Here is a 23,724-nt window from a genome sequence, read left to right on the forward strand (position 1 = left end):
GGAGATTAAATTCGTCTATATATACTTTTATGAGAGAGGGTTGTCATAATCCATAAGCCAATTTCTATACGCCGTCCTCACGGTTCTCCTTGGCTTGATCGTTTCCCCCCTTTTTGATATTCTTCCATCCAATACCAAATGTCACCAGGAGCGCAATGCCTCCCAAGGCGATCGCCATGTAGAAGATCTCACCAATACTCTTCGAATATGCCTTCAGCACCCCGGCCAATTGCTCCTCGTTCAAGATGGATCGGAATCTTCTAGCCCCTGCGGCAATGACTTCCGCTGTGTCGGCGGTGGGCGCATACTTCGGGATCTTCTCTCTCAGACCCTCAGCGAAGATGACCTCAGCAATAGCCAGGAAAATGGCACCGCCGAATGTCTGGCTGAAGGTGAGGATGGCCATTGCTGGGGAGACGTCTTCGGCGACGACGGCGTTTTGCACGGCGACCATAGGCTTTGCTGGTCAGTTTCCTGTAGAACCACGATGGAGTACGTGACACTTACAACTTGCATGCAACATCCTCGACCCAGTCCGATGAGCAGTTGGTATCCAACCCAGTCTTTTGTCGAAGTGGTGGGGGAGATTGTGCTGAGGAGTCCACTTCCGATGGTGGTTAGCACGCAGCCGAAGATCGACCAGGGCAGGTAGTAGCCGAGTTTTCCCACTGATTTAGTTAGAATTTGTCTGTCTAGACAGGGGCTAACAGAGGTATAACATACTCATAACACCCGATACCACCGCCAGGAACAACTGACCCAGGATATTGGGTAACAGATCCACACCGCTGATAATCGCGGTTTTCCCTCGCACCGACTGGAAGTAAATAGGCAGGTAGTAGGCCACAATCATTGTGATACCAAATAACATCATTGAAAGAATGCAGCTGCACCAGATGATGCGTTTGCACACGATGCTCAGTGGGATCATGGCATCGTTGCCTACCCGCCACTCCCAGATGAAGAACGCAATGAATGTGGCTCCCGAGCCGCAGAACAGTCCGATGACAGTTGAACTCTTCCAAGCATACTGATGACCACCGTATTGTAGAGCCAACAGCAGCTGAATGGCAGCCGGGGCGAATAGAGCGAATCCCAACAGATCGAACTTTCTTGTGAACGAGTCTCGGAGAACGTCGATGGCGGGACGTTTGGGCTTTTGCTCGGGCATTTTGGTAAAGACGAGGAGAATAGCGACAAGGCCGCCAATTGGGAGGTTGATATAGAAGCCTAGATAATTAGCGGTGGTCGTGGTATTTGCATGAGAGAAACTGCTTACACCAACGCCAGGTCGAGTATGTGGTAAAGGCACCGCCGATGAGAGGACCCAGAACAAGCCCCAGCTGCCCAACTGAGAAAGATTAGACGGTATTTGAGGTCTTCAGAGCATTCTACTTACATCCCATCATAACCCCAATCAGAGCTACCGATAATTAGCTTAAGCAACAAAGAGAGAGAAGGATATACTCACGAGGACGTTTATGCATCGGGACCGCGCCCGCGACAATATTCAAAGCCCCGTTGACCATGCCCGATCCTCCCATACCACCGATAGCTCGCCCCACGATCAGCATTTTGGAGGAATTGGCGACTCCACAGAGAAGAGAACCGAGTTCGAAAATGGTAAAGAAGCCAAGGAATGTCCACTTGGACTTGAAGTTGGAGTAGAATTTCCCTGTCAATGGCGTCAAGGAAGCGCTACCCTCTATATCAGCAACTCCCAACATGATATATCCACAAATACCATCCATCCATACCTTGATATTGTGTACGCACTGCCATACCAGGCAACATCATCTAACGAATGGAACTGACTCGTGATCTCGGGAATAGCCTGCACACATTAGTCCGGCGCATCTCCCATAGAATACAATGTATCTCCTACCGTCGATAAAATCGCCATATCCAACAGCATCAAGAACACTACCAGTGTGACCGCCACCAGCACCATAAGCAAGGGGATCCCCTCGATCCATTCGTGTTCGTCGGCGGCATTCTTCGATGAATCGATCGATTTGGAGTTAGTGCTGTTGCTGCCTGTATTTTCTTGGTCTTTCAACGTCGAGTCCGACGAGGATGGAGGGTTCGCTGATTTTTCTTCGTTTTTCCAGGTGCTGGATTCCTGAGACGTGGGCTCTGTGGGTTGTTGTTGTTGGTCTGTCATCGTCGGAGGTAGTAATAGACGACACCTTTAACCCTTTCTTTTCCTTTCTTTTCTTTTTTCAACTTGTGTGAACCACAAGGGTACTCAAATGTCGCGACAAAAACATGACAAGACTTTTGGGCGACCGGAGTATATAAATAGTCAGATCTTGCCTCCATATTCCGATGTCCTTCCGATCTGGTGGATACATGCTATCGTATCACGGAGTCGGGGATAAGCACCCCCGAAGTGCGAAGGGACCAGATCGGCCTCATCCTCCTATTCCCCGAGAAAAGCTCGTGCGAGACTAGCCAGCGCTAAGATACGTTGCTGAAACATCAGTCCAATCACAACCTAGAATGTACTGCCATATCCTTGATATTTTATGACTACCTACACGGCAAGGCTAACTATTGGGTATACTAAGGTCAGAGAACGCCCCCGACATAAATGCCCCCGATAACCACGAAGTGTCCGTGAACAGATCGGGATACCACATCTCGGTCGCCAGTACGGGCTCGGCCGTTGGAGGTCTATCTCCGTCGGTCGGATCTGACATGCGTGAGGCCCAACCTACGACCAGTCTCTGAAGGATCCGGCTAAACCTGGTGCCGGAGTCAACCAGGGGCCCGTCGTTGGTAATGCCGACCGTCGATGCGATTTGGCCCATTTTCTCGGACAACTGTGTCGTCAGGGAAATCAGGTCGACATCGCGACGGACCGCGGCTCGGTCCCATCCGGGGTATTCGAAAACAGAGAGGCGGAAGAGGACGATGAAACAGTGCGATATTTGCATTATCATGCTCATGGATAGATTGAAAAGAGACGCTGGAGAGCAGGAGAGCAGTATATCTGTGAATTCTTTCACGGCGCTTAAACAGGTGTAGAGATGATCTAGCCGTCGAACATCTACGTCGTTGGCGAGCCGGTCCGGGGGGTTCGCCAGGGCGGTTTCATATAGGCTGACCTTTACATCTAAAAGACACAACATGATAGACTCTGAAGGACATCAGCTTGTCGAGCAATTGTTCTCCTGCCAAAGGAACTTACGGTTGCTGAGAAGGTCGGATGGAATGCGATTTGTCAGATCCGCCAGTTGTGATTCGAGGGCAGTGACATGCCACGCATACGGGGCCCGAGTAATCGGTGTAGGCTCACTATTGATCCCGGTGCCTTGTTCGATCTTGTCGGCAATCAAGCGCATGGAAACCAGCTGGACCAAAATTGCATCGTTCGGGGTTTCTTTGCTGGTCGCCAACACCTCGAGACACTCGGCCATATGCGAGGTCCATTGCAGCGGTTCCATTACGCCAACGAACTGGGCGATGCTACATCAGGTCAACAAAACGCACAAATACGCAGAGATCTTGGGCCTTACGAGGAACTCAGAAGATAGCAGCCCAACACCGCTCGCCGTTCATTCATGGTGCGCACGGATGTAAAAGCCGGCTTCCGTAAGGCCATGTGGCCCACCACGTTACAGGCGGGAATTGCCATCATTGGGTCTGGAGGCGGAGGTTTGTGAAGACGCAGATTGTAAACCATCGCTATGGCCATTTGTATGTAGCTGCAGAGCGAGGTCTTCTCGGAGGGACAGTAAAAGGTGATCCTAACTCGTCAGACAAAACTCTCAAGCGCAGTCGAAGACTTACCAGGCCAAATAGACCAACGCCCCCTGCAGGAGATCCATGCTTTTCTCGCAGTTCAGCATAAATTTCCGGCCGGCTACCTCGCGCGCGCGATCACAGAGCACAGCGGTATGCTCGGTACACTTGCTTTGGACGGCGGTGATACAGAGCCACGTAAAAGGGGACTGCTCTTGGAACTCGGCGGCGCCCATCGTGGCTGGGATATGCATGAATGGAAGCCATGGCAGTTTCTCGGACTGAAAGGCTGTGAGAATGCCTTCCTGTTCATCTGCAGAGAACTCGGGAACCGTCGACGGCAGCGACGGCTGAGTTGGAGGGCTTATCGTATCTAAGATGGCTAGGTCCTCTGCTGCTCGACTGGCTGCGAGCGGCATTGAATCGACGGGTGATGGATTGGGCAGGTCTATCGGTAATCCTTGCGAAGGCTCCTTGTTCTTCAACAGCGCCATCAAGTCGTCTACCTTCTTTTCCAGCAGCTCCGTTCTCGACGGACCCTTCCGTTGACGCGTCTTGGGTGCCAAATGGCATTCCTTGCCCAGACGGTGACATCTGCATATACAGTATGATGATGTTAATCCCGATCCCCAGGCTGTACCTAACTAGCAGTGTCCACCTACCTCTCGCATCCCCGGCCTGCAACCCCACTAGTGACGCATCTACATTTAGCGCGGGCACAATTCACGCACGCATGACCATACGGGGCAGTTCTTGCGGTGCTCTGCATGTTCGGGTTTTAGAAAGCATACGACCGGATTTCGGAAAGTAGAGGAGAAGGGGAAGAAGAGGAGATGAGTCGACACGGAAACGGCGCAGTGTAAATCCGGTCGGAGAGTCGGAGATATTACCCGATTCTCGGCGCTGGAATTAGTCATCGTTCGTTTCTGACACACATTCTTATCCCCTCTGCTTGACAAGATTCTTCCTTAGTTTGTTTGTGGCTGATGTTGGACTGTTGCTTGGGTATTATTTTTACTAGCCCAGTGAGTCATTGTGGTGTTTACGTTGGCAAGGCTTTGTATTCTGAAGTGGGTCAGTATGCGATCATGTGTCAATATACAAGACATCTGCAGCAATCATGAGACATGGCAAAGAGTCCATCGAACATCGCTGTTGAGAAATCCAACCAATATGCAGGGGTTGTATGACGGGTAAACCAAGGATGATGGGATGGAGCTACATTTTCAACCGCGAAGCTCATAATATATGTTCACTTCTACAGCCAATTCACGATGCGCAAGAGTGCATATCCACGTTGGACAGTTCCTGTCGCTATATCTGATAGCGATGCTTACACACATGGTAGTCATAGTTACAAGCTTCGTTGAACCAAGTGCGGCCAGCAACCAGTATAATTTGACTGTGATACACGTGGAACTTATTCTCGTTCCTTTCAATGTTATTTGGCACAAATATAACAGCGAGCATCTATATCAGTAACCTATAGTTTGGACCTCTCCTTCACCCTGGAATATCTCGAATACTATTCATCAAACACCATTCTCCATTCCGAACCCATAGTCGACCAACCCGTCACCGACACCTTCTCGAACGGCGCCAAATGTCAGCAATTCTGTACCGTCATATGTTTCACCCTGTTCTGTGCCATACCGCGCTGCCATCCACGCCCGTGCCGGTGCGTTCCGCCGTCTATTCTTGCCACCTGTCAGATAGAAGATATACCATTATTATGTGCAAATTGACACAGCGCTGCTTTTTTGTGGTCTAGTGATATATCTGACACCACCCTTGATCAATAATAGCCAGCATCAGGACCAGCAATAATGGTCACATCGCCGGGTCGAGGAGTGGTGTTATCGCTGGGAGTGTATTTATTAACGACGAATTTATCCTGCGCGGTGTGATACTTCGTGGATATTCTCGAATAGACTGGGTGCCAATGACATGTTCGGTGACTGTGAATGCCATCTTGAACCATACCCATGATCCTGAACAGCTGGGATCAATCGCCAGCTATGTTGTCTATTTAAGAGGTCCCATCCATTGCCGGTATGCCTAACATGGCGGTGAATTCGTCATATTCTGAGCAAGGCTGAGCCATGCGACGGTCGGGAAAAGCAAGGAGACTCCTGTGCGGCTGGCTGCCTTTGCTAGCCCCGTGCGTCGGAGTTCACGAGCTGCACTAGATCATGGTTGTGAAGGACACTGCATGGAGAAGTCAGTGTTGATCATCCGGAGCTGACGGCCGTGTTTACCTTCCTGGGTCTGAATCCATATGATCTGCGACACAGGGTAGATAGCTTATTGCTCCATCTATCTCAAGGCAGGGTTGTCCTGTTATGAACCTGATCAGCGAGGATGAAGACATCATGAACGATTGAATATTCTTGACACATTAATTGATCGCTTTCAGTGATTCATCATCGAAGGAATGTGCAGGCTGAAAGCCACTATCTGGCTTCCTCTACTTCGAAAATCCACGAGTACTTATGCTAAATCCAGAACAGAGTTAAACCACATTTCATTGACTAAATACATCATTCGTCCTCCAATGTCCAGCATGGATAAATTTAGCAGCTCAGTGCAATAGCATTGGCATACAGGGCATAAGTATCTGCGTTATTGAGGGCATCCTTAGCGCTCAACTTAGTGGCAGCATCATACCCATATCCCAGATCCTCAGTACCGGGCTCGTACACACCCGGCGCATGAGTGAACTCATGCAGGGAGGTGGTCGCCTGGTCCTGGGCATGGCACTGATCCGCGAGCGGCGGCAACTCAGAGTAATAGATATCGCAGTTAGCGATGAGATTCTGCGATGGCAGAGTGTACGCCAGGACGTTAGGCTCGCAGTATCCCTGGGTATCCTTGCAGTGGTAGGTGGTAGCACCGCCGGAGGTGGAGCTAGCCTCCTTAGCGACGGCGCGCAGTCTCTCCGCCACCGTCTTGCGGGTCTGATCGTCCGTCACCTTGAAGTACTCTTGGAACTTGCTGGCGTCACCGGACTCGGCTGCTTCCGCGGCCTTGTTGGCTAGGTCTGCCGCATTGGTCAGCGCCTTCTCCAGTGCCGACTGCGTCTCGCCGGAGCAGTCTGCCAGAGTGGTGCGACGCAAGTTGTGCAGAATCGCCTTGGTCACCTTGGCGGCTTTGGTGCCGTCGATGTCCAGCTGCAGGTCGTTGGACTGGTAGGGAATGTATCCCGTCACCTTGTTGTCCTTGACCAACGGCACCAGACCGTGACTGTTGATGGTGATGGTGCCGCCCTGGGCCAGATCGCTGGTGGAAGCGATGTCGAATTCATCCTCGATGGAGGAACCGGCAGCCAGAGAAGTGATAGCCTCCTTGGTCAGTCCGTTCATGCGGAATCGACGCTTGATTCCTTCGAATTGGACCTCGTTTTCTGCGAAGATTAGACATGTCTGAAGATCAGAGCGATAGGGACGTACTGCCGCGGTAGACAGCCACCTTCTTGACGGGAGCCTGGTCCCGGAAGAAGTTCAGATGGACGAACTCGACGTCTTCTTTGCCGGCATTGGTGATGACAGCCTTGACGCGAGAGTTGTCGATCTGGCTCAGCTTGACACTGAGCGACGGCTCGTTCACAGGGGCAGCCGAGGCCGTAGAGGCCAGCGCGGCGAGGGCAGCGACAGATGAGAAACGCATATTGATATTAAGCTGAAGAGATGAGCTGATGATGAGAGATGTGATGAACAGAGGAAACTGGCGAGGTGATGTCCCCTTTTATATCTTTTTCTCATCTCCTTCTCTCCTTTCATTTTCTCGTTTCTCATTCCTGCCTCAGCATTGTATCAGCTGTCCCCGAACCTTCCGTGTCGATCAGAGCGAGGTAGAGAAAAGCATTCGCCAATTGAGTCTTATGTCTTGGCCCGGCGGTGTCCGGTGATACTATTGCGAGAGCCGCCGGGCGGCCGTCTTGGCTGACGCCTTGTATTATATTGAAGTTATACTCAGTTGCATGTATGGATAGGTGTAGAATGAATCGATAGTTATACGCATCGATATGCAGATATAATAAAGACAGATATGAAGCACATATGTAGAATGGAATAGAATGAAATAGAATATAGGATGTAATATAAAAGATCATACAGATATAATCATAGAGTAGATAATATGCGTAGATCAATGTAACCTCCCCTCAGATCGGCAATCCTGCAATCTCCGAGTCATCCTCTCTCCACTTCTGGCACTTCTTCATCTTATGGTTCTCAGATAAACAAAACCACACCCACAATCAATAATCAAATAACCAAGCCAAAGAAAGAAAGAGAAAGAGAGGGAAAAGAGACAAAGAAGATGAATCCAGTCACCCTCCAAATCCTCCTCTCCCTCTCTCCCTCTCCCTCTTCCCTCTCTTCCTCCCTCTCCGTCATCGCCACCATCCACAATCCAACCCCTCAGCCCATCACCTTCCTACGATGGGGAACCCCGTTGGACCCCCGAGCCGATCTCCTGGGCATCTTTCACATCCACGACGAGACCCTCGATCAGCCCGTCGTACTGGATACCGTCCAGATGAATCGAAAGTGGCCGCCTTCCGAGGTGGATTTCGTGCAGATTCTGCCTGCGAGTTCCGTCGAGGCGACTGTCTCTTTGCCTCTGGATAGGAATAAACATGAGGATCGGTCTGGACATGAGTTCTCCGTGCAGGCTAAAGGGAGATGGCATGGAGTGTGGTCAGGGACAGCGAAGGAGGTGATCGCCCTGGAGGGGAAGCAGGCGGAGAGAGGGGAGTTTGAGTCAAATATCGCCAGGACTACCTTGATTTAGTATATAATTACATATTATATATTATATATGATTACTGAATAAATCAAATTGATTGAGTGTGAGGATGTATTGACTGCCACATCTCCACCCTCTCCCCCAAATCCAACCGTATAATCGACTGTACAAACTTATCCTCTTGTCCGGTGCATACTCAGCTATCAGATCCATATTATTGCTCTGCATAAACCCTACATGCTGACTCGCATAGAGACTCATCCCGACGCCGACGACGCCTCCCACGCCCCACGCCGCACCGTGAAGGTGATTCCCCCCGGACAATCCGCCACCGGATGCTGCATCGTCACGTAGATGGCATGCAGCATCTGCGCCACCAGCCACGTGCGCCGCACGCTCTCCGCCAGGATCCACGCGTGCCAGAGCACTTCGGTCTGCGTGGTGAGGGGCATCGTCTCCAGTGCATTCGGGGGTAATCCGACCTCGTGTCCGGCGTGTAGAAACTCGTCAGGATGTCACGCCGCGCGGCCCAGCATCGCATGCGACCAGGAATATAGTGTCGGGAGCTGCTCCGCCAGGCATCGTTGTCGGATGTCATAGTCGAATAGTCGGATGGTGGAGTATACCAGGAGAGCCTGTACGCGACCGACGTGATCCAGGCAGGTGAGCTCCCCCTCCTGTTCGGGGCCATAGTCCTTCACCAGGGCTGTCGCTCGTGTCTCCAGGATGCGGCAGACAATGCCCTCGGAGGCGGGAGTACGCGCCGAGCAGCTCGCCAGGGGCCGTGAAGGCGTCCTGGATGCACTACGGCAGTGCGTCTGGTAGAGTCGGGCGTGGATGAATGGGGTACGGCCAGTGGGCCAGTCTGCCAGCCAGGTCCGCACCTTCTTCACGTAATTACATGTGAAGCTGCTGCCTATGGGTGTTAGATGCACCGTCCCCATCGGCAGGATGTCCATGAATCAGGCGTCAGGAACCAAGGCTGGTGGACGGGCGGGGTAACCTGCTGGTTCTGCGGGCGGATCGGTGGATAGACCTGCGGATTGTGCGGAGCCAGCGGAGAGATGAGTGACTTAACAGGATCCAGCTGATTGATGTCGAGTATATCGTCGAGGAGAGCGGAATCCATCGGGTCCCGTGCTCGGGCTCGTAGATGAAGCATGTGGGTCGTGCCGCTGGATAGACGCATTGCAGACCTTTGGCATGGCAGCGGCGACAGGAGAGGTCTTTCGTTTGGCTTTTCTGCAGGGAGTGCAGGCTCGTTGAGTATCCATTTGGTGAACTATGGAATAAGACAAGATGAGAAATGAAGGATTGCGGAGGCCATCTTGATATAGTTGTCCGCTGACAAATTACTAACAGAGTATACAGAAGATATAAACATAAGAAGAAGACATGAACAGATGAATAAATGAATAGGTCAAAAGAATAAGATCAAGAATAACAATGGACGCTCAACTTACTCCAACCTCACCTCTACCATCCATAGCCAGCCCTATCCAACCCTCTCTCTCTCTCTCGTCCCGAACTGCATCAGACCGGCAAGATCGTCCTCGTCACCGGCCGCGGCACCAGCATCGGCTTTCATATCGTCAAGAGCTTTATCCTCGCCGGTGTCGCCCGTGCCATCCTCGTCGGTCGTCGCGAGGTCCGCGAGACGGCTGCGCGCGATTCGCCGCCCTGGCGCAGTCCTCGGACATCGAGTAAGTTTTATCCTAGCTATAGTCAGATTTAGAGGAAGCTAAGGAATAGTCCATCGTGTATGTTTCCACCTGCGCCATTAATATGCTCTACGAATCGCAGCTAGTCGCCGCCTCCCTGCGTCCTGTTTACAGCATGACTAAGAATGCAGGCACTTTGCTCCTGCAGCAGATGGCGAAGGATGTGTCCAGACGAGACGCAGACCGTCAGCTTCCATCCGGAGTCCATCCATAACCAAGAGTTTGAGAAGATGGGCATCTCCGAGACAGGTCTCCCATTTGATGATCGTAGGATTGCATGAGCATGTCTATCTAAATGAATTCTAATCCACTATCCATTTTAGCTGCCTTCCCTGGTGCCTTCGCCGTGTGGGCCACCACCCTCGAGGCACGATTCCTCCACGGCCGGTTCGTCTGGGCCTCGTGGGATATCGACGAGTATTCGCCAGGGGAGATCCGGAAGCGCATCGAGGAGAATGTGGATTTTCTTCGCGTAGGCGTGGTTGGGTTGAAAGGGGCTTCTAGGGGGTGGTAGTGGTATTTACTGGCATATAAGTTTATCAATAGGTTTCGAGAGATTATATCTGTACCTAGATTTAGTACATCTCATGATAGATACTAGACACGTTGTAGAGCTATGCTACTTGCATATGGTAGATAGCAGAGGATTGGATTATGTCTAATAGACAATTACTGCATCCTCAGTAGATCTTAATACTATTGTATGTATTAGTTATTCTTATAACTATTATTAAGCATTAATAATAGTTACCAACAAGAACATAACCTAATTGGTACATTGATGATTCCTTTGACCTGGAGATTTCCAATCCCAGCATACCTACTGTTGGTTACATTCGAGATTGAACTTCTGTGGACGAAGAATGGAGGGTAGTTAAACCACGGATCGTCTTAGTTCATTCTACTTGCTATTATCACTGAAATACATTAACAGAGATACGTACATTACATTATGAAGTTCTCGCTCTTTCCTACCCTATTCCTCTGCCCTCGACAGCTTCACCTCACCGTGGTTATCATCCTCACCCTCTAGCAACTAATTATCAGCTCTCACCTATTTTGGCTCTCCATGCTTGGTCAGGTTCGACTCCTGAAGAAGCATCCTATTTCACTTTTCAGCACTGTAGTAATAAACCAGTCAACCGGTTAACTTTATACACGTGTATCTCACAAGACAACCAAAGAAGTCTACTAAGGCATCTTCATGATCTGGTAAATAGATTTTAGAATCCTCGTCTCTATCACGGAGGGATAGAATGTAGTTCATCAGAAAGGCCATCCCGCGTACAATTTTGCTCAATGATAACTAGTCCTGTATTCGCCGTTCTGCAATCGTCACCAGTTCCAAGAACTCTTCGCCTCTGGATATAGCTCTGAGCGACAGGTCATCGTTGGGTTCGCGGGGCGGATATCGAGACCAGCTGCCTATATTGAAGTCGATCGGAGGGTCACGCCGCCCTACCTAGGGCAACAGCTCTTCGAAAGTGGGCTTCTGACTTTGAAATCTCTCACTAGGAATAAGAGCCTTGGTGAGAAATTGGTGCAAGAAGTAAGAGCGGCGATCAGAGACTCGGCAAAAGCAACATGGAAGGGCTCGTATGCTGCATTTCCCAGAGACACAGTAACTGGGCAGAGGGACGCCATAAGTGCATAACTATGCAATGTCGGGATGATGTACTACCTTTAAAGGCTGGTTGATCACAAGAAGCACTCATGTTCTCTTCCGAGGGATAGGAAATTTGCATCTAATCTAAAGGTATGTGCATGAGTTATATCTACTCGAGACACAATTTTAGTCAAGAATCAGCCTAAATTCTATGCATTAATAGCTATAGTCGGTTGACAGGGACCTAGGAGAGCTTGCCTTTACACTGTAACCTTTGGGCTATTAGGGACTGACAGACAATAACCTGGGCTTTAATGCATGCTGGTGACACTCCATCTGATGGAGCTAGCCATTTAAATTCTCTTATAGGTTAAACCCATGAGGGATGTGTAGGACAGTGAGTAAATAACACTTGTGACTACACTAGAGTAATGGACTAATGTAGTGTGATATGTGAACGTTCCCCTGCCAGAATACTACTATGGATTCTCCAGCTGGATTAGTTCTGACCAGAGGTTAAGGTATAGATAAAGGAAAGCGACTTGTACTAAATCTGATTGATAATAACTATAGGTTTGTCTAATTTTACTTTGCTTCTTCTCACAGTCTACCCAAGTACACAGCTGTGATCCCCGGAGCATGAGGAGAGCATTGCACACAGTCCCAAGGCATGCCAACCCCCTATAACTCTTCGCAGTTTACGACATCCAGAGTATTCTCTTCTCAAGCCTCATTTTTGGTACTGCAACGCCCTAGTCGTCGGGGTCTCCAAGCCCCCTTCCTATCTAAATATAATTATGAGTTCCTCGCCGTGATCCGACGAGCCCCCGTTGTCTTAGTCTGGGTGTGGCTCAGTCTACTGTGTCACAATTAACAATCAGCGCAGCCAGCTGGCCATAGTCGAAAATAGTATCATCAAGCCGTGGCGGCCGATACCGGCTAGACGTCTGACACCACACCAAGCCAAACGTAACATGTCAATTTTCTGGCCGCAACGCTCACACTAAGTCTCTTATACAGTGGCGGTATCCGACAGGCCCTGCCAATCCTGGCGCTCAGCATCTGGTACAATCAGTTCCACCCCTGGATGAGAAATTTGATCAACATACTTGCGTACCTGTGCTTTAACTCGGGAGCGGTGGGCGTAGCTCTAGGTGAAAAGTTCCCGGCCCCTTATGCTACTAGTACTCTCGGCCATGGTCTTCATCGGTCCAGCCAGTCACACTCGTTTTTCACGCAATGGCTTCTCGACGTCGGCTGCCATGATAGTTCTTTTTGGGAGGGGTGGATATATGAGGATGAAGAAAGGGGTATGAGATCTCTGGGATTTGAGAGGAGAGGTGATGAGCGTAAGGCTTTCAAGTGCTAGTCGGTGTGTGGGGTAAACAGACAAACATGGTTAAACAGGTCGTTCGACTTTCACTACACTAACCTGAATATCTATTACAGCTGGCTACTTATTAATTATACACTTCCCCGTTTCCCACTGATGGTCGCCCCATCCTCCGTCACGGCAATCGACCGACTCACTGTCGCCGTCCACTGACGCACCAGATGTCCCTTGAAAATGATGACGGCCATGATGAGATCCACAAACACGATGAGGAATGCTCCCAGTCCCCACATCCAGCCCACGCCCATCGCCTCCTGCCACTGCGTCACGATAAACACTGACATCAGGCCGAACGAAATCCGGTACGCATTCAGCGACACTGACGCCTCCACGGGGTTGTTCAGGAAACACTCGATGATGTAGTTATAGCACACGGGCAACGCCAACAACGCCCCGAACCAGATCAGGAACGACCCCAGCGCCAGCACCATGAAGTGCAGATGATACTCCAGTCCCGCCCCGTAGATCCCCAGCCCGATCGGCAGGATCACGCTTGGCAGGATTGTGTTCGCCAGTCGGTACTCCGTGTGCCAAGTGCCGCCGCGGCGTTTTGCCAGCCACAGTGGGATCTTGTCGTTGAAGAAGAACCCGAACACCTGCGCCCCGATGATCCCCACCCACGCTGTCATCGTGAAGAACGCCATCTGTAGCGACGAGAACCCGTAGCCGCCTGCTTCCTCCGGTGGCTGCAGGAACGTTGCTAGCGTTGACGCCTGCATAATCGGGAGGCCAAGTGCGATGAAGATATACGTCCCCGTGAGCAGTGTGATGGGTGCAAAGGTCACTTGGAAGGGCACGATGGCTCGACGGACCTAACCTAGTCAATACATAAAAGCATAACGGAAGCAGAAGAGAAAGGATAACGTACAAAATCCTGGCCCTTATTGGGGGGGGTTGTTTTCAAACCCGGTAGGAAAGTCGCAATGCGGTTTGCCAGCCAGCTCTTAGGCAGAGGCGCCCGTTGAGGCATCGATCCATCGCGGGAGTAAGTAGTATCCTCAACGACGCAGAAGACGGCGACAATAGCCGCGCCCACAGGTCCCAACGTCCACCAGAAGACATAGTTCCACGGCTTGTGCTCGGCGATGAAGCCACCCAGTGTGCCACCACCGACGACAGCGAAGATGATCAACACCTCGAAGATCGCAAACGCCTTGCCTCGTTGGTGCAGGAAGAACATGTCCATAATGTACCCGCTACCCAGGATAGCCGGGACACCACCAAACATGCCGCAGAACAGCCGCGATATCGTGAAGGAGATATAGTCATTGGGACCCGTCATCTCGGCCGCCCAGATCTGACAGGCGAAGACGGCCACCAAACTCCACAGCACCACCGAGCTGCGTCCGATCACGGCCACCAGGGGAATCATAAAGAATGGTCCCGCGACCCATCCCGCCAGACCCGCAGCTACCGTGTTGAGCAGATCCTTGACTGTCTTGTGGTATGCTGGCACTTGGTATACGAAGGTGAGCTGGTTGGAATTGGGCGACATCTGGCCGGCAAACCCCGCCAGACAGATGGCGGCGAAGATGAGCAGTTTCTTCCATAGGGGCCAGTTCTGGGTTGGGTCAGACATGCACCATGGACGAGGGGGAAAAAAAATAATAAATAAACACGTACGAGGGGATCCTCAGGATCATCACTCGGCTGAGGGATGAGAACAATTCCATTGTCATTTTTCTTGGAATGTTCCGAGCCATCGCTCGTCCCTGTCCTGCGCACCTCCATCGAGGGCACCTTTTCCAGCGGTTCAGCAGCAGACATGGCCAAACCAGCTGAACGGTCCGGTAATGCAAGAAAGAAGAAGACGAAAAGAACAGGTCAGAAGAAAGACTCGTTCTTCACGAAAACCCTGGAGCCATGTGTTTGCTGGCTGGGGGGAGAGGGTTATATTATGGCAGGTATTAGTCTTTTTAAATTTTTTTTTTCTTTTAAATTAGCATTATTTTTTTCCTGCACAGGAGCTGCGACTGCTGATCGTCAGACCAGCTAGAAGGAGGGTCCGCAACTAGTCAATGCAACATCAATAGGCCAGACTGCAATTAATTTTGCTCGTGGTGGCTGCGCCCAACCGTATCGAACGGTTGATCGAACGGCCAATGCCAAGGGAAACGATCCGATATTAGCGTCTTTAGGGCCAAAGTTAGATGCTCCGCGATAGTAATCAATCCCCTTTCCCATTATTAATGGATTTTGATTGGGACCCGGAAACTAACGCAAGTCCCGCAGAAGAATTGTTCTAACAAAAGGGGCCAGGGGGAAACACGAAGGGCCAATGACTGGATGCCCCTGGGCTGCTCTGGATGGCTGACTGGCCAAGTGGGATGGGCTCCATCTTCTCGAGTCTGTTAATTCTACTATACGACAGAGGGTGGACAAAAGATACTTTTTCGACCATACAGTATTGCCTATCTCATCTATGGCTCCGTGCGTCGTTCGTGAGAGCTCCTTTCCGACAGCCCCTCTTGGTTCTCGCTCTCCGTTCGTCGATGAGTGGTGACCACCTCAATGGACATCGTCTTGATAATACCTCGATCCTCCTGTCCCCACAGATGCGATTGGCTATCCCCGTCGTTGGATATCCGGTCTGCTGGCTCGTCCACCGTTTCGAGAATGGTCTGTCCCCACTCGCGACGCGAGTGCTTTCCGGTGTGCATGCTACGCAGCTGCAGCGATTTGGAGCGACTATACGACTCGGTTGTCATGGAATTATGGCCGATAAGCGGTCGTACGGACGGTGCAGCGGCCGCTATGACTCCGAAGGTGGCCTCAAGTCTGTATGCTACTTGTTAGTTGGTGCTATATCCATGGTACAGGGTTCAACGTACACGGCCCACATGAACAGGTCAACCAGGTCCCCTAAATCATGTATGTCAGTTGATCGTCACAGTTGGTCAGAAGATCTACATACAGGTGGGATCGGTCGTTGTGGTCAGATCGGGTACCAGCACGGTGCGCGCAATGGCAAATCCACCGCTCCTAAAAACGGTTTTTTAGCAATCCACAGTAGTAAACACGCAACGGTTCATGCAACCGTGTATTCACTCACGCAAACCCCAAGGCCATGATGCCGCAAATTCCCAGCTTCACTCGTTTTGGCAGCTTCACATTCCATAGGAATAGAATGGGTAAAAGGGATAGCACGAAATCGGTCGCTGCGGCGATCGCTTCACACCCGAATACCGTCAGCTCACTGTCTCTCTATCAATCATATTTTGATCCTGTTTTCGAGGAGCACTTACTTCCTTGTGCGATTCCCACCGCATCAATCGCTTCGTTCGACCAGCAGTGTCCCCCCTCGATCGATTTATCCCAATTAAACTCCACGGGCGTACATTGCGGAAAAATCACTGCGGCATCTAGGGCGCTGGTAATGGAATTGAACGCGATGAAGCACCAGAAGAAGACCTTCCATCTGTTGCTCGTCAGACTAGAGGGTAGCAAGAACTGTTAGCCCTCATCTATTCCCCCCTCTAATCTAATATAATAGGATAATACTTACAAAAGCCGCTTCAGGAAAAGACTGATCGAGATCTTGACGAAGATGGTCGAGAAGATCAGGTGAAACTCGGCGATTCGCAGCAGCTTCACGCTGAACGCTGCCCGTTGTTTGTCAACGTATTCGAAATGGCGCCCGAGACCGTAAGACGTTGCGGTAATAACCAATCCCATGACCACCAACACGGTCAACTATGCTCGTCAGCAGTCCGGTATAGAGCCCCGAACACCAAACCTACCAAACCCAGCACGTTGAACAGGTCATCCCAGTCAACCATGCGAATCATGTACCGCCGCACGTATAGCCGCAACAGCGTCAGAACCAGGGCAATCACCGTCGTGATGATCGTCGGGATCGTGACCACCGTGGCGCGCGAGACATCGTCAGGAGGCGGCGTGGAGGACGCCATGAGGCATGAGTCGCGACAATAGCGAGGTTGGTGGTGCCAGACATCTAGAGAATGTCATCTCTCAGCATGTAAATAATATCTACAGTACAAATAGAAAATGTCAGCCAAGTCTAGGGTGTGGGTGGTTGGTGGGTATAGCCACTCTTCAGCTCCGGCGGTAACCAACCAATTAATTTCGCCGGAGATCCAACCGAATGCGAGCAATGAGAAACAAAAATAAAAATAACAAAGTAACAAAAAAGGAAAAGAAAATGCAACCGTATTACCGTTCCCAGTAAATCTACTCCATCCAAATCCTTCAAACCACTAACACCTCGGCCGAGATTGGGTGGATCAGACTTTCTGCTGCACGGCCCGGATGCTCTCCCGTCCCTTTTGGGATAGCCGTGGAAACACTCTCCACCTTTTGACTCCACTAGCTTGGGGGCCTAAAGTTTCCACTAATCTGTCGCTAAGAGAAGTGGCAGAGCTTAACAGGTTTTCGCATTCTAGGCAGCCATAGGAGAGCCTGAGACGATGGCAATCTTAAATAATACTTGAACCATTCCTTCAAGCCCATGGATGGTAGACCTTGTCCAGGAATACAAGTGTCTCGTATCCCATTTTATTATTTCCTTCATGGACTTCCTGAGTTCTAGGAGCGAAGCAGAGAGATAACCTAATGTTGCTCAGTCACCAATACAAGTATTAAATACTCACTACAGCGTGATTAAAAAATGCCTCGGAGCTAGTGCGACGAACCCATTTATATCCACGGATACATGCTTGATAGTTATTGGTAATTTAAAGAGTCCACAGCTGGATCGGAAACACCGTCTACCACCAATATGGATCACCGTGGCAATGGTTCCTGACCTCCGAAGATGGAATAAAAGCCGGAACCGCGTCCAGTAGAAATTGACATTGCCTTAACCCGTAGAGAGTATACTGCTAGTCACTTGTTAGAGTGGTGCTATCGGCATCCCTTATTGCCAGAAGGGGAGAACAAGGCCGAGTTTCCGACAGCTATGGAATCCAGCTGTCTGTACTGCAGTATGTAGATAGGGGTTCAGCCTTGTACCATGGATCACACTAGTGTACCTCACCAATCCATCAGTCGGCACAGGGTCCCAGGCGCGCTACTTTCTCAAGTTTCGCAGATAGCATTGCAGCATGGCACGTTACAATCTTTGTTTTCTTTTCTTTTCTTTACCTTCTTCTTTGATGTAACATACTCCTAGTCACATAGATAGCCAATAACTGATCGGGGAATTATCGAGTGGAGACTGAAGTGGACGGGGGTGAGAGACCGGAAGCACGTGGTTGATGTTACGCACACCCTGTAGTGTCATCAGCGATAACAATCAATGTCAACTGCAGTAATTATTAACGAGGAATGTGGCATATCGGCGGCAATAAGGAAATTCCTCTTCCTTCAGGCTGTCCCCAAAAAAAAAAAAAAAAAAAAATAATCCCTCGGTCCTGGAGGGGAGGATTCCCTTTGTCATTCTGAGCGGGGGTATGATACAGTACTGCAATCGTAACATCCGAGGTACACACTCTATTCTAGAATCTAGCTGCTAATGACAGTGCAAGATGGAGTACAGGTAGTGGATCCAGGTTATACAGTAGACTGTACTGGGATACCTGGCTATTCCATGACTATGACTAATCATTTTATTTATGTATTGAAACTATCTTTCTAGTATTATAGACTAAAATAAAGATTTAAAAATCCAGAAAAGTAATTTTTATATTATATATTAGCTATATAAAGACTTGCTGGTATTTACTTAAACCTATTACTTGTGGAGTTTCTGGTAGTTAAAAATTGCTACTTTATATGCAATACAGGATGCAGCGCTCGCCCAGGTAAAGTTAGTTACATTTAACAGAACTTTGGAAACTATCAGTTGGATGTTGGTCATGTGACCATAAGGGACTTCCGTGCAGCAATTTGATCTGATTTATGATTTATCCTACCAGGACAAATCACGCACCCAGGAGGGGCTCCTTGTCCACTCGCTAATGCTCCACTAGTGTCATAATGTCGACCACTCTCCTCCACCCGTTGGAATATGGATCACTAATAGGGGACTACGCACTGGCTGGACTGAGTTCTCCACCAGCTGGAATCCTAGTTAATTAATTCGTCCCCCTCAATGTGGAGAGAAAACAAGCCCCACTGCCAGCGACGGATCGCACATTGGCCATTGCGATCGATCCGCTGCACAGCTAATGCACAGTTATGGACTGTTGGATGTTCCAGTTCTCGTGTTGCCTTTATTAACTCATTATTAACCAACTAATTTAATGCAATAAATCCCTGTTTCGCCGTGTCCACCGGCGCCCGCGGCGAAAATATCTATCTCTCTGAGACACATGAGGTTACATGGGTATTTTTTTTTTTTATTTTAGCACTCCATACCAGTGACTTGACATTCTTGACTCCGATTATTCCGTATGGGTCTGAACTCTGGATACTACTCCTATCATCCCAAGTTCCTACATCATATCACCTTCTCATTAGTCTAATACATCGTCGATGTGGATTCTGAGTTCTGACATTTATAACAAGGCAAATCCAATCGTAATCTCCACTCAACAGGCATTCTCTGCCACGAAACCCTGACCCAAATATCTGGGCAGAGCCGAAAAGAGAGAGATCAAAGATTTATAATCATAAGTATATCGATGAGTGCCAAGACCATGGGCTGCAGCTCTCCGGCCAAGAACTTCACCGTGACCATCGTGGGCGGCGGAATCGGCGGCCTCAATCTGGCTGTCGGTCTCTTGCGCCGCAATGTCCCCGTGCAGATCTACGAGGCCGCGTCGGCCTTTGCAGAGATCGGTCTGGGGTTGTCCATTGGCCCCGCGGCACATCGGGCCATGCCCCTAATCGATCCCCAGATCCGCGAAATATATGACTCGTTGGTCACGACGCATGCCGATAGTCCGGGGTACGAAGCCTTCCGTCAGACCTGGTTTGAGGTTGTCTGGGCCAGCGGTGCGAAGGAGGGTGAGACCCTGTTGGATCTGAAGGCACTACCGTCGGGACAGACGACGCTCCGCAGGGCGGATTTCTTGGAAGCATTGGTGAATCTGATCCCCAAGGATATTGTGCATTTTGGGAAGCGATTGGAACATCTGAGGGAGACGTCCGAAGGCGTGAACTTGCAGTTCGACGACGGGACAACCGTCCTTGCGGACGTGGTGGTCGGCTGCGACGGCATCAAATCCAAGGTGAAGGAGTCGATTCTGCCGGATGAAGCGCAGAAACCACGGTTCAGCGGTATGTATGCGTACCGCGCGGTGCTGGATATGGAGGACATGGTCAAAGCAGTGGGTGACCAACGCGCTCGCGTGTCGACGATGTACATTGGCCACCGCGCATACGGTATTTCATATCCCATCATGCGTGCCAAGAAGGTCAATGTGGGATTCTACATCTTGAAGGATAACTGGGATTACGAGAACTGGGTTCGTCCCGCGCATAAGGACGACATGCGAAAAGATGCCAGCCATATGGGGCGATATGTACAATCCCTCGTCGAGGTAAGTCGTAGTCTTCCCTTCCACATGAGCCTAAAGACCACTGACAAGCCACAGTTCATGCCCGATCCGTCCCAATGGGCCATCTTCGAACATCCCCATATTTCCACCTACTGCAAATCCCGCGTGGCTATCCTCGGAGATGCTGCGCATGCCTCCACTCCTCATCAAGGCGCGGGTGCCGGTCAGGCTATTGAGGACGCGCATGTGCTAGCGGAGCTGCTCAGCGATTCCCGAGTCACTGAGGTTAAGGACGTCGAAGCGGCGTTTAAGGCATATGACGAGGTTCGGAGACCCCGCAGTCAGCGAGTGGTTACCAGTAGTAAGGAGAATGCGTATCTTCTGTGTCTATGTTTAGATGGAGTTGGTGACGACGAGGAGAAGCTTAAGGATACTTTCCAAAAGCGACTCCGCTGGCTCTGGGACTTAGATGTACAGGAACATGCCGAGGAGGCCAGAAAGAAAATGGCCGAGTATTTATCGGTATGATATATAGCTGTACTGGAAACCAGTCTACCTCTACGATGATCTATATGATGAAATGAAAGGACATGTGTCCGATGTACATATTATTCGGTCCATCATTCTATATTAACTTTGGTTACCAATTGTCCGTTAGTTTCATAGTAGATGTAAACTTTAGATGTTATATTTCCAGACATCATCATTTAAACATCGACACAATATTAGAATCTACTATTCGCACTCTGTTAGTTTACCATTAGTCTTTTTTATTTATGGTATATTTATATACTCTTTTCACGTCCAAGAAAAATATTACTGATAGTTCCATCAGATCTGAATTGGAAGTGATCCACTCTTACCGTGTATCGACTCTGGGGGGCTAATGGCTCTGTAGATGTATGATATTGCAAATGGTTTATCAGTTCTTGGAATGATGTCATCCTATATTCTTTCCTGATGTATAAAAGTTTAACAGGATACTCAGTTGAGGTTGGGCCATCTATTAAACCTTCGGCATTCTCCCATCCAGGGATCCGGATAGTAAATAACTTGCCATTCTCCTCCATTCCGACGCTTGATACAATCTCCATAACGGCATTGGCACTGGCATCAACCTCCAGATCCACCGATGAGCCTCCCAGGTCCGTTTTCACTCACTGCGAAACTGTCAGCCTGGTTCCACCCACCACCGGCATTAAGCAGGTACTTACCGGAGACAGCCACAAATGTGCACTCCTCGTCTGCGAACGACTGCGCATATTGCACCGTCAACATGTTCTGTGCCGCCTTGCTTACTTTGTGCGCGGGTACTGGGAAGACTTTGTCCTTGGTCCCCACTGTGATGGAGCCCACAGTTGTGGTACTATTAGTAGTTAGTATTAAGAACTGGGATTCTTAGGGGTGAGCTTACATGCGGACCACTTTCTTGCGATCTCCTCGGTTCAAAACGGGTAGAAGGGGACTCGTCACTAGGTGCGTGCTCGTGGTATTTGTAATAAAGCTCGACTCCAAATCATCCCTGGTTCCTGCTAGACTGATGCTAGAACATGGGATTGTCGATGCTGTTCATTGACATGTGGTCAACGCCATCCGGTGTATAAGTCATGATGCCGACATTGTTGCTCAGAACATCCAGGGCCTTGTCGCGGAGAGCTGGTCAACTTTGATTGCGGCTGCCGTGATACTCTCCTTCGAGGTGGCATCTTCCTTGACGAGTTGAACGCGGCCGGCAGATTGGGCGATCAGTTGTTCAGGGCGTCGGCGTAGGGCGAGCAGCTCCATAGACGACCGATACCTCCGAGGCAGCCCTAGACACCAGGATCTTGGTTATATACAGGCCGATGCCTCATGAGTTGCCAGTGATGAGATAGGATGCCATTGTGGGATTGATGGTTTAAGCGAAATGTTTAGAATGTTGGATGGCAACAGTTAGGGTTTATCTGAGTCGTTGAAGTCTTTGGTGTTTATCCAGTGGATTGTATTGATGATTGGAATGTCTCAAGGAGACGGACATGGTTCATTTATATCTCTCGTAGACACCTACAAGACAACTTTTTTTGGCAGAAGGCACACGTCCTTTGAAATCGGAATAATCTGAAAAACCAACCCTTGATAAGTGATGTCATTGGTGACTAACTCGATATCGGACTAACCAGATGCGGTACCAGTTAGTTGCCTGATTTGGCCCCTCGGGTTCTTCCTAAAAGGGGAATCCCACGTCCGAATCAGGCATCAACAATGGGATCAATGATAATCAGAATCCTCTGGACGAAGTTTCCTAATCGACAGTTTGCTGTTGTCATTTCCAGGTCCTTCTTCATTGAAACTTCATCATGCTACAGACTAGATTGCTATGAAAGGAAAAGAAAAGACGAATATCAGATGGTAACCCCAAACCATGCAAACCCCCAGTCCAATTTGAGAGACTTATTGTAGATCGGCGTAGGTGATGTTGCGTAACAAACCTATCTGAAAACAAAGCCCTCCCTCCGGGAAAAACATAATCCTGTGTCTGCAATTTTGCATGCTTGCAGGCGTACTTGATCACTGATTCCTTCAAGTATCCATTAGGCGCACCTAAGCCTTCGAAATTCAGAAGCCACCCCAAGTCGAGTTCTAGAGACGTAGACGGCGGGGTGTCAGAAGGAGTGTCAGCGACCTTCAGCTTACCTTCGTCGTCGATAGCAAGATGAAACTTGTCTATGAGGACCTTGTCGTAATGTCTTTCTCATCCCAAGAAAGCATAGCATTAACTTTCAAGTGAAAGACAAAGCGCTGCATGATGGTGATTATATCCCCAATAAATTCAGCATCAGTTTGTATCGGGTCCACGCCCTGAAGTGCCAAACCCAGGAACTGCCGCTGTCGCCTTCATCGGATGACTACGAGAGGGTGAGAGCATTCGGTTCCTGGGTAGGAATCTGGATGTGTAGATCGCGAGGATGCTCAGATAGGTACCAATCCACCTTGATTGCTTCCTTCAAATGCTCGACTCTAGGGTCAGGGTTGGGTGGGTTCCAGCTCCACTTCCGGATCCATTTCCAGTACGTGGTGAGTGGTGAGTGGGATAGAAGCGGCTTTGACTGACTGAAGGAAGGATTT

At 49.8% G+C, this 23,724-nt stretch overlaps 10 protein-coding genes across 10 annotated transcripts; 3 read left to right on the top strand and 7 right to left on the bottom strand.

Annotated features, from left to right (window-relative positions):
- Positions 1-64: 64 nt before the first annotated feature.
- ATNIH1004_010987 (MDR family MFS transporter) lies at positions 65-2,164 on the bottom strand (the record flags this gene model as incomplete). Its single annotated transcript, XM_033575554.1, has 8 exons — positions 65-457; positions 508-668; positions 724-1,230; positions 1,280-1,351; positions 1,400-1,423; positions 1,472-1,698; positions 1,758-1,834; positions 1,886-2,164. 8 exons carry the CDS (start codon positions 2,162-2,164, stop codon positions 65-67), a joined length of 1,740 nt encoding a protein of 579 aa, XP_033421409.1.
- Positions 2,165-2,549: 385 nt separating this feature from the next.
- On the bottom strand, positions 2,550-4,516 carry ATNIH1004_010988 (transcription factor domain-containing protein; the record flags this gene model as incomplete). The annotated part of the gene is made up of 5 exons (XM_033575555.1): positions 2,550-3,142; positions 3,194-3,471; positions 3,522-3,752; positions 3,796-4,341; positions 4,410-4,516. 5 exons carry the CDS (start codon positions 4,514-4,516, stop codon positions 2,550-2,552), a joined length of 1,755 nt encoding a protein of 584 aa, XP_033421410.1.
- A 1,804-nt stretch (positions 4,517-6,320) lies between these two features.
- ATNIH1004_010989 (uncharacterized protein) lies at positions 6,321-7,413 on the bottom strand (the record flags this gene model as incomplete). The annotated part of the gene is made up of 2 exons (XM_033575556.1): positions 6,321-7,150; positions 7,197-7,413. The coding sequence occupies 2 exons, from the start codon at positions 7,411-7,413 to the stop codon at positions 6,321-6,323; spliced, it is 1,047 nt and encodes a 348-aa protein (XP_033421411.1).
- A 654-nt stretch (positions 7,414-8,067) lies between these two features.
- On the top strand, positions 8,068-8,541 carry ATNIH1004_010990 (uncharacterized protein; the record flags this gene model as incomplete). Its single annotated transcript, XM_033575557.1, has 1 exon — positions 8,068-8,541. The coding sequence occupies one exon, from the start codon at positions 8,068-8,070 to the stop codon at positions 8,539-8,541; it is 474 nt and encodes a 157-aa protein (XP_033421412.1).
- Positions 8,542-9,011: 470 nt separating this feature from the next.
- ATNIH1004_010991 (uncharacterized protein) lies at positions 9,012-9,440 on the bottom strand (the record flags this gene model as incomplete). Its single annotated transcript, XM_033575558.1, has 1 exon — positions 9,012-9,440. One exon carries the CDS (start codon positions 9,438-9,440, stop codon positions 9,012-9,014), a length of 429 nt encoding a protein of 142 aa, XP_033421413.1.
- Positions 9,441-9,649: 209 nt separating this feature from the next.
- ATNIH1004_010992 (uncharacterized protein) lies at positions 9,650-10,731 on the top strand (the record flags this gene model as incomplete). The annotated part of the gene is made up of 4 exons (XM_033575559.1): positions 9,650-9,658; positions 9,986-10,199; positions 10,389-10,484; positions 10,541-10,731. 4 exons carry the CDS (start codon positions 9,650-9,652, stop codon positions 10,729-10,731), a joined length of 510 nt encoding a protein of 169 aa, XP_033421414.1.
- Positions 10,732-13,287: 2,556 nt separating this feature from the next.
- Positions 13,288-14,983, bottom strand: ATNIH1004_010993 (uncharacterized protein; the record flags this gene model as incomplete). Its single annotated transcript, XM_033575560.1, has 3 exons — positions 13,288-14,028; positions 14,085-14,777; positions 14,840-14,983. The coding sequence occupies 3 exons, from the start codon at positions 14,981-14,983 to the stop codon at positions 13,288-13,290; spliced, it is 1,578 nt and encodes a 525-aa protein (XP_033421415.1).
- A 653-nt stretch (positions 14,984-15,636) lies between these two features.
- Positions 15,637-17,127, bottom strand: ATNIH1004_010994 (uncharacterized protein; the record flags this gene model as incomplete). The annotated part of the gene is made up of 7 exons (XM_033575561.1): positions 15,637-15,994; positions 16,048-16,078; positions 16,131-16,198; positions 16,269-16,386; positions 16,462-16,649; positions 16,722-16,909; positions 16,957-17,127. The coding sequence occupies 7 exons, from the start codon at positions 17,125-17,127 to the stop codon at positions 15,637-15,639; spliced, it is 1,122 nt and encodes a 373-aa protein (XP_033421416.1).
- A 2,673-nt stretch (positions 17,128-19,800) lies between these two features.
- ATNIH1004_010995 (uncharacterized protein) lies at positions 19,801-21,147 on the top strand (the record flags this gene model as incomplete). Its single annotated transcript, XM_033575562.1, has 2 exons — positions 19,801-20,661; positions 20,716-21,147. 2 exons carry the CDS (start codon positions 19,801-19,803, stop codon positions 21,145-21,147), a joined length of 1,293 nt encoding a protein of 430 aa, XP_033421417.1.
- A 585-nt stretch (positions 21,148-21,732) lies between these two features.
- ATNIH1004_010996 (uncharacterized protein) lies at positions 21,733-22,404 on the bottom strand (the record flags this gene model as incomplete). Its single annotated transcript, XM_033575563.1, has 4 exons — positions 21,733-21,779; positions 21,834-21,985; positions 22,034-22,162; positions 22,253-22,404. The coding sequence occupies 4 exons, from the start codon at positions 22,402-22,404 to the stop codon at positions 21,733-21,735; spliced, it is 480 nt and encodes a 159-aa protein (XP_033421418.1).
- Between the last annotated feature and the right edge of the window lie 1,320 nt (positions 22,405-23,724).

Source organism: Aspergillus tanneri, assembly GCF_003426965.1.
Source record: "Aspergillus tanneri strain NIH1004 chromosome Unknown AapTan_8_pilon_pilon_pilon, whole genome shotgun sequence".
Lineage (NCBI taxonomy): Eukaryota > Fungi > Ascomycota > Eurotiomycetes > Eurotiales > Aspergillaceae > Aspergillus > Aspergillus tanneri.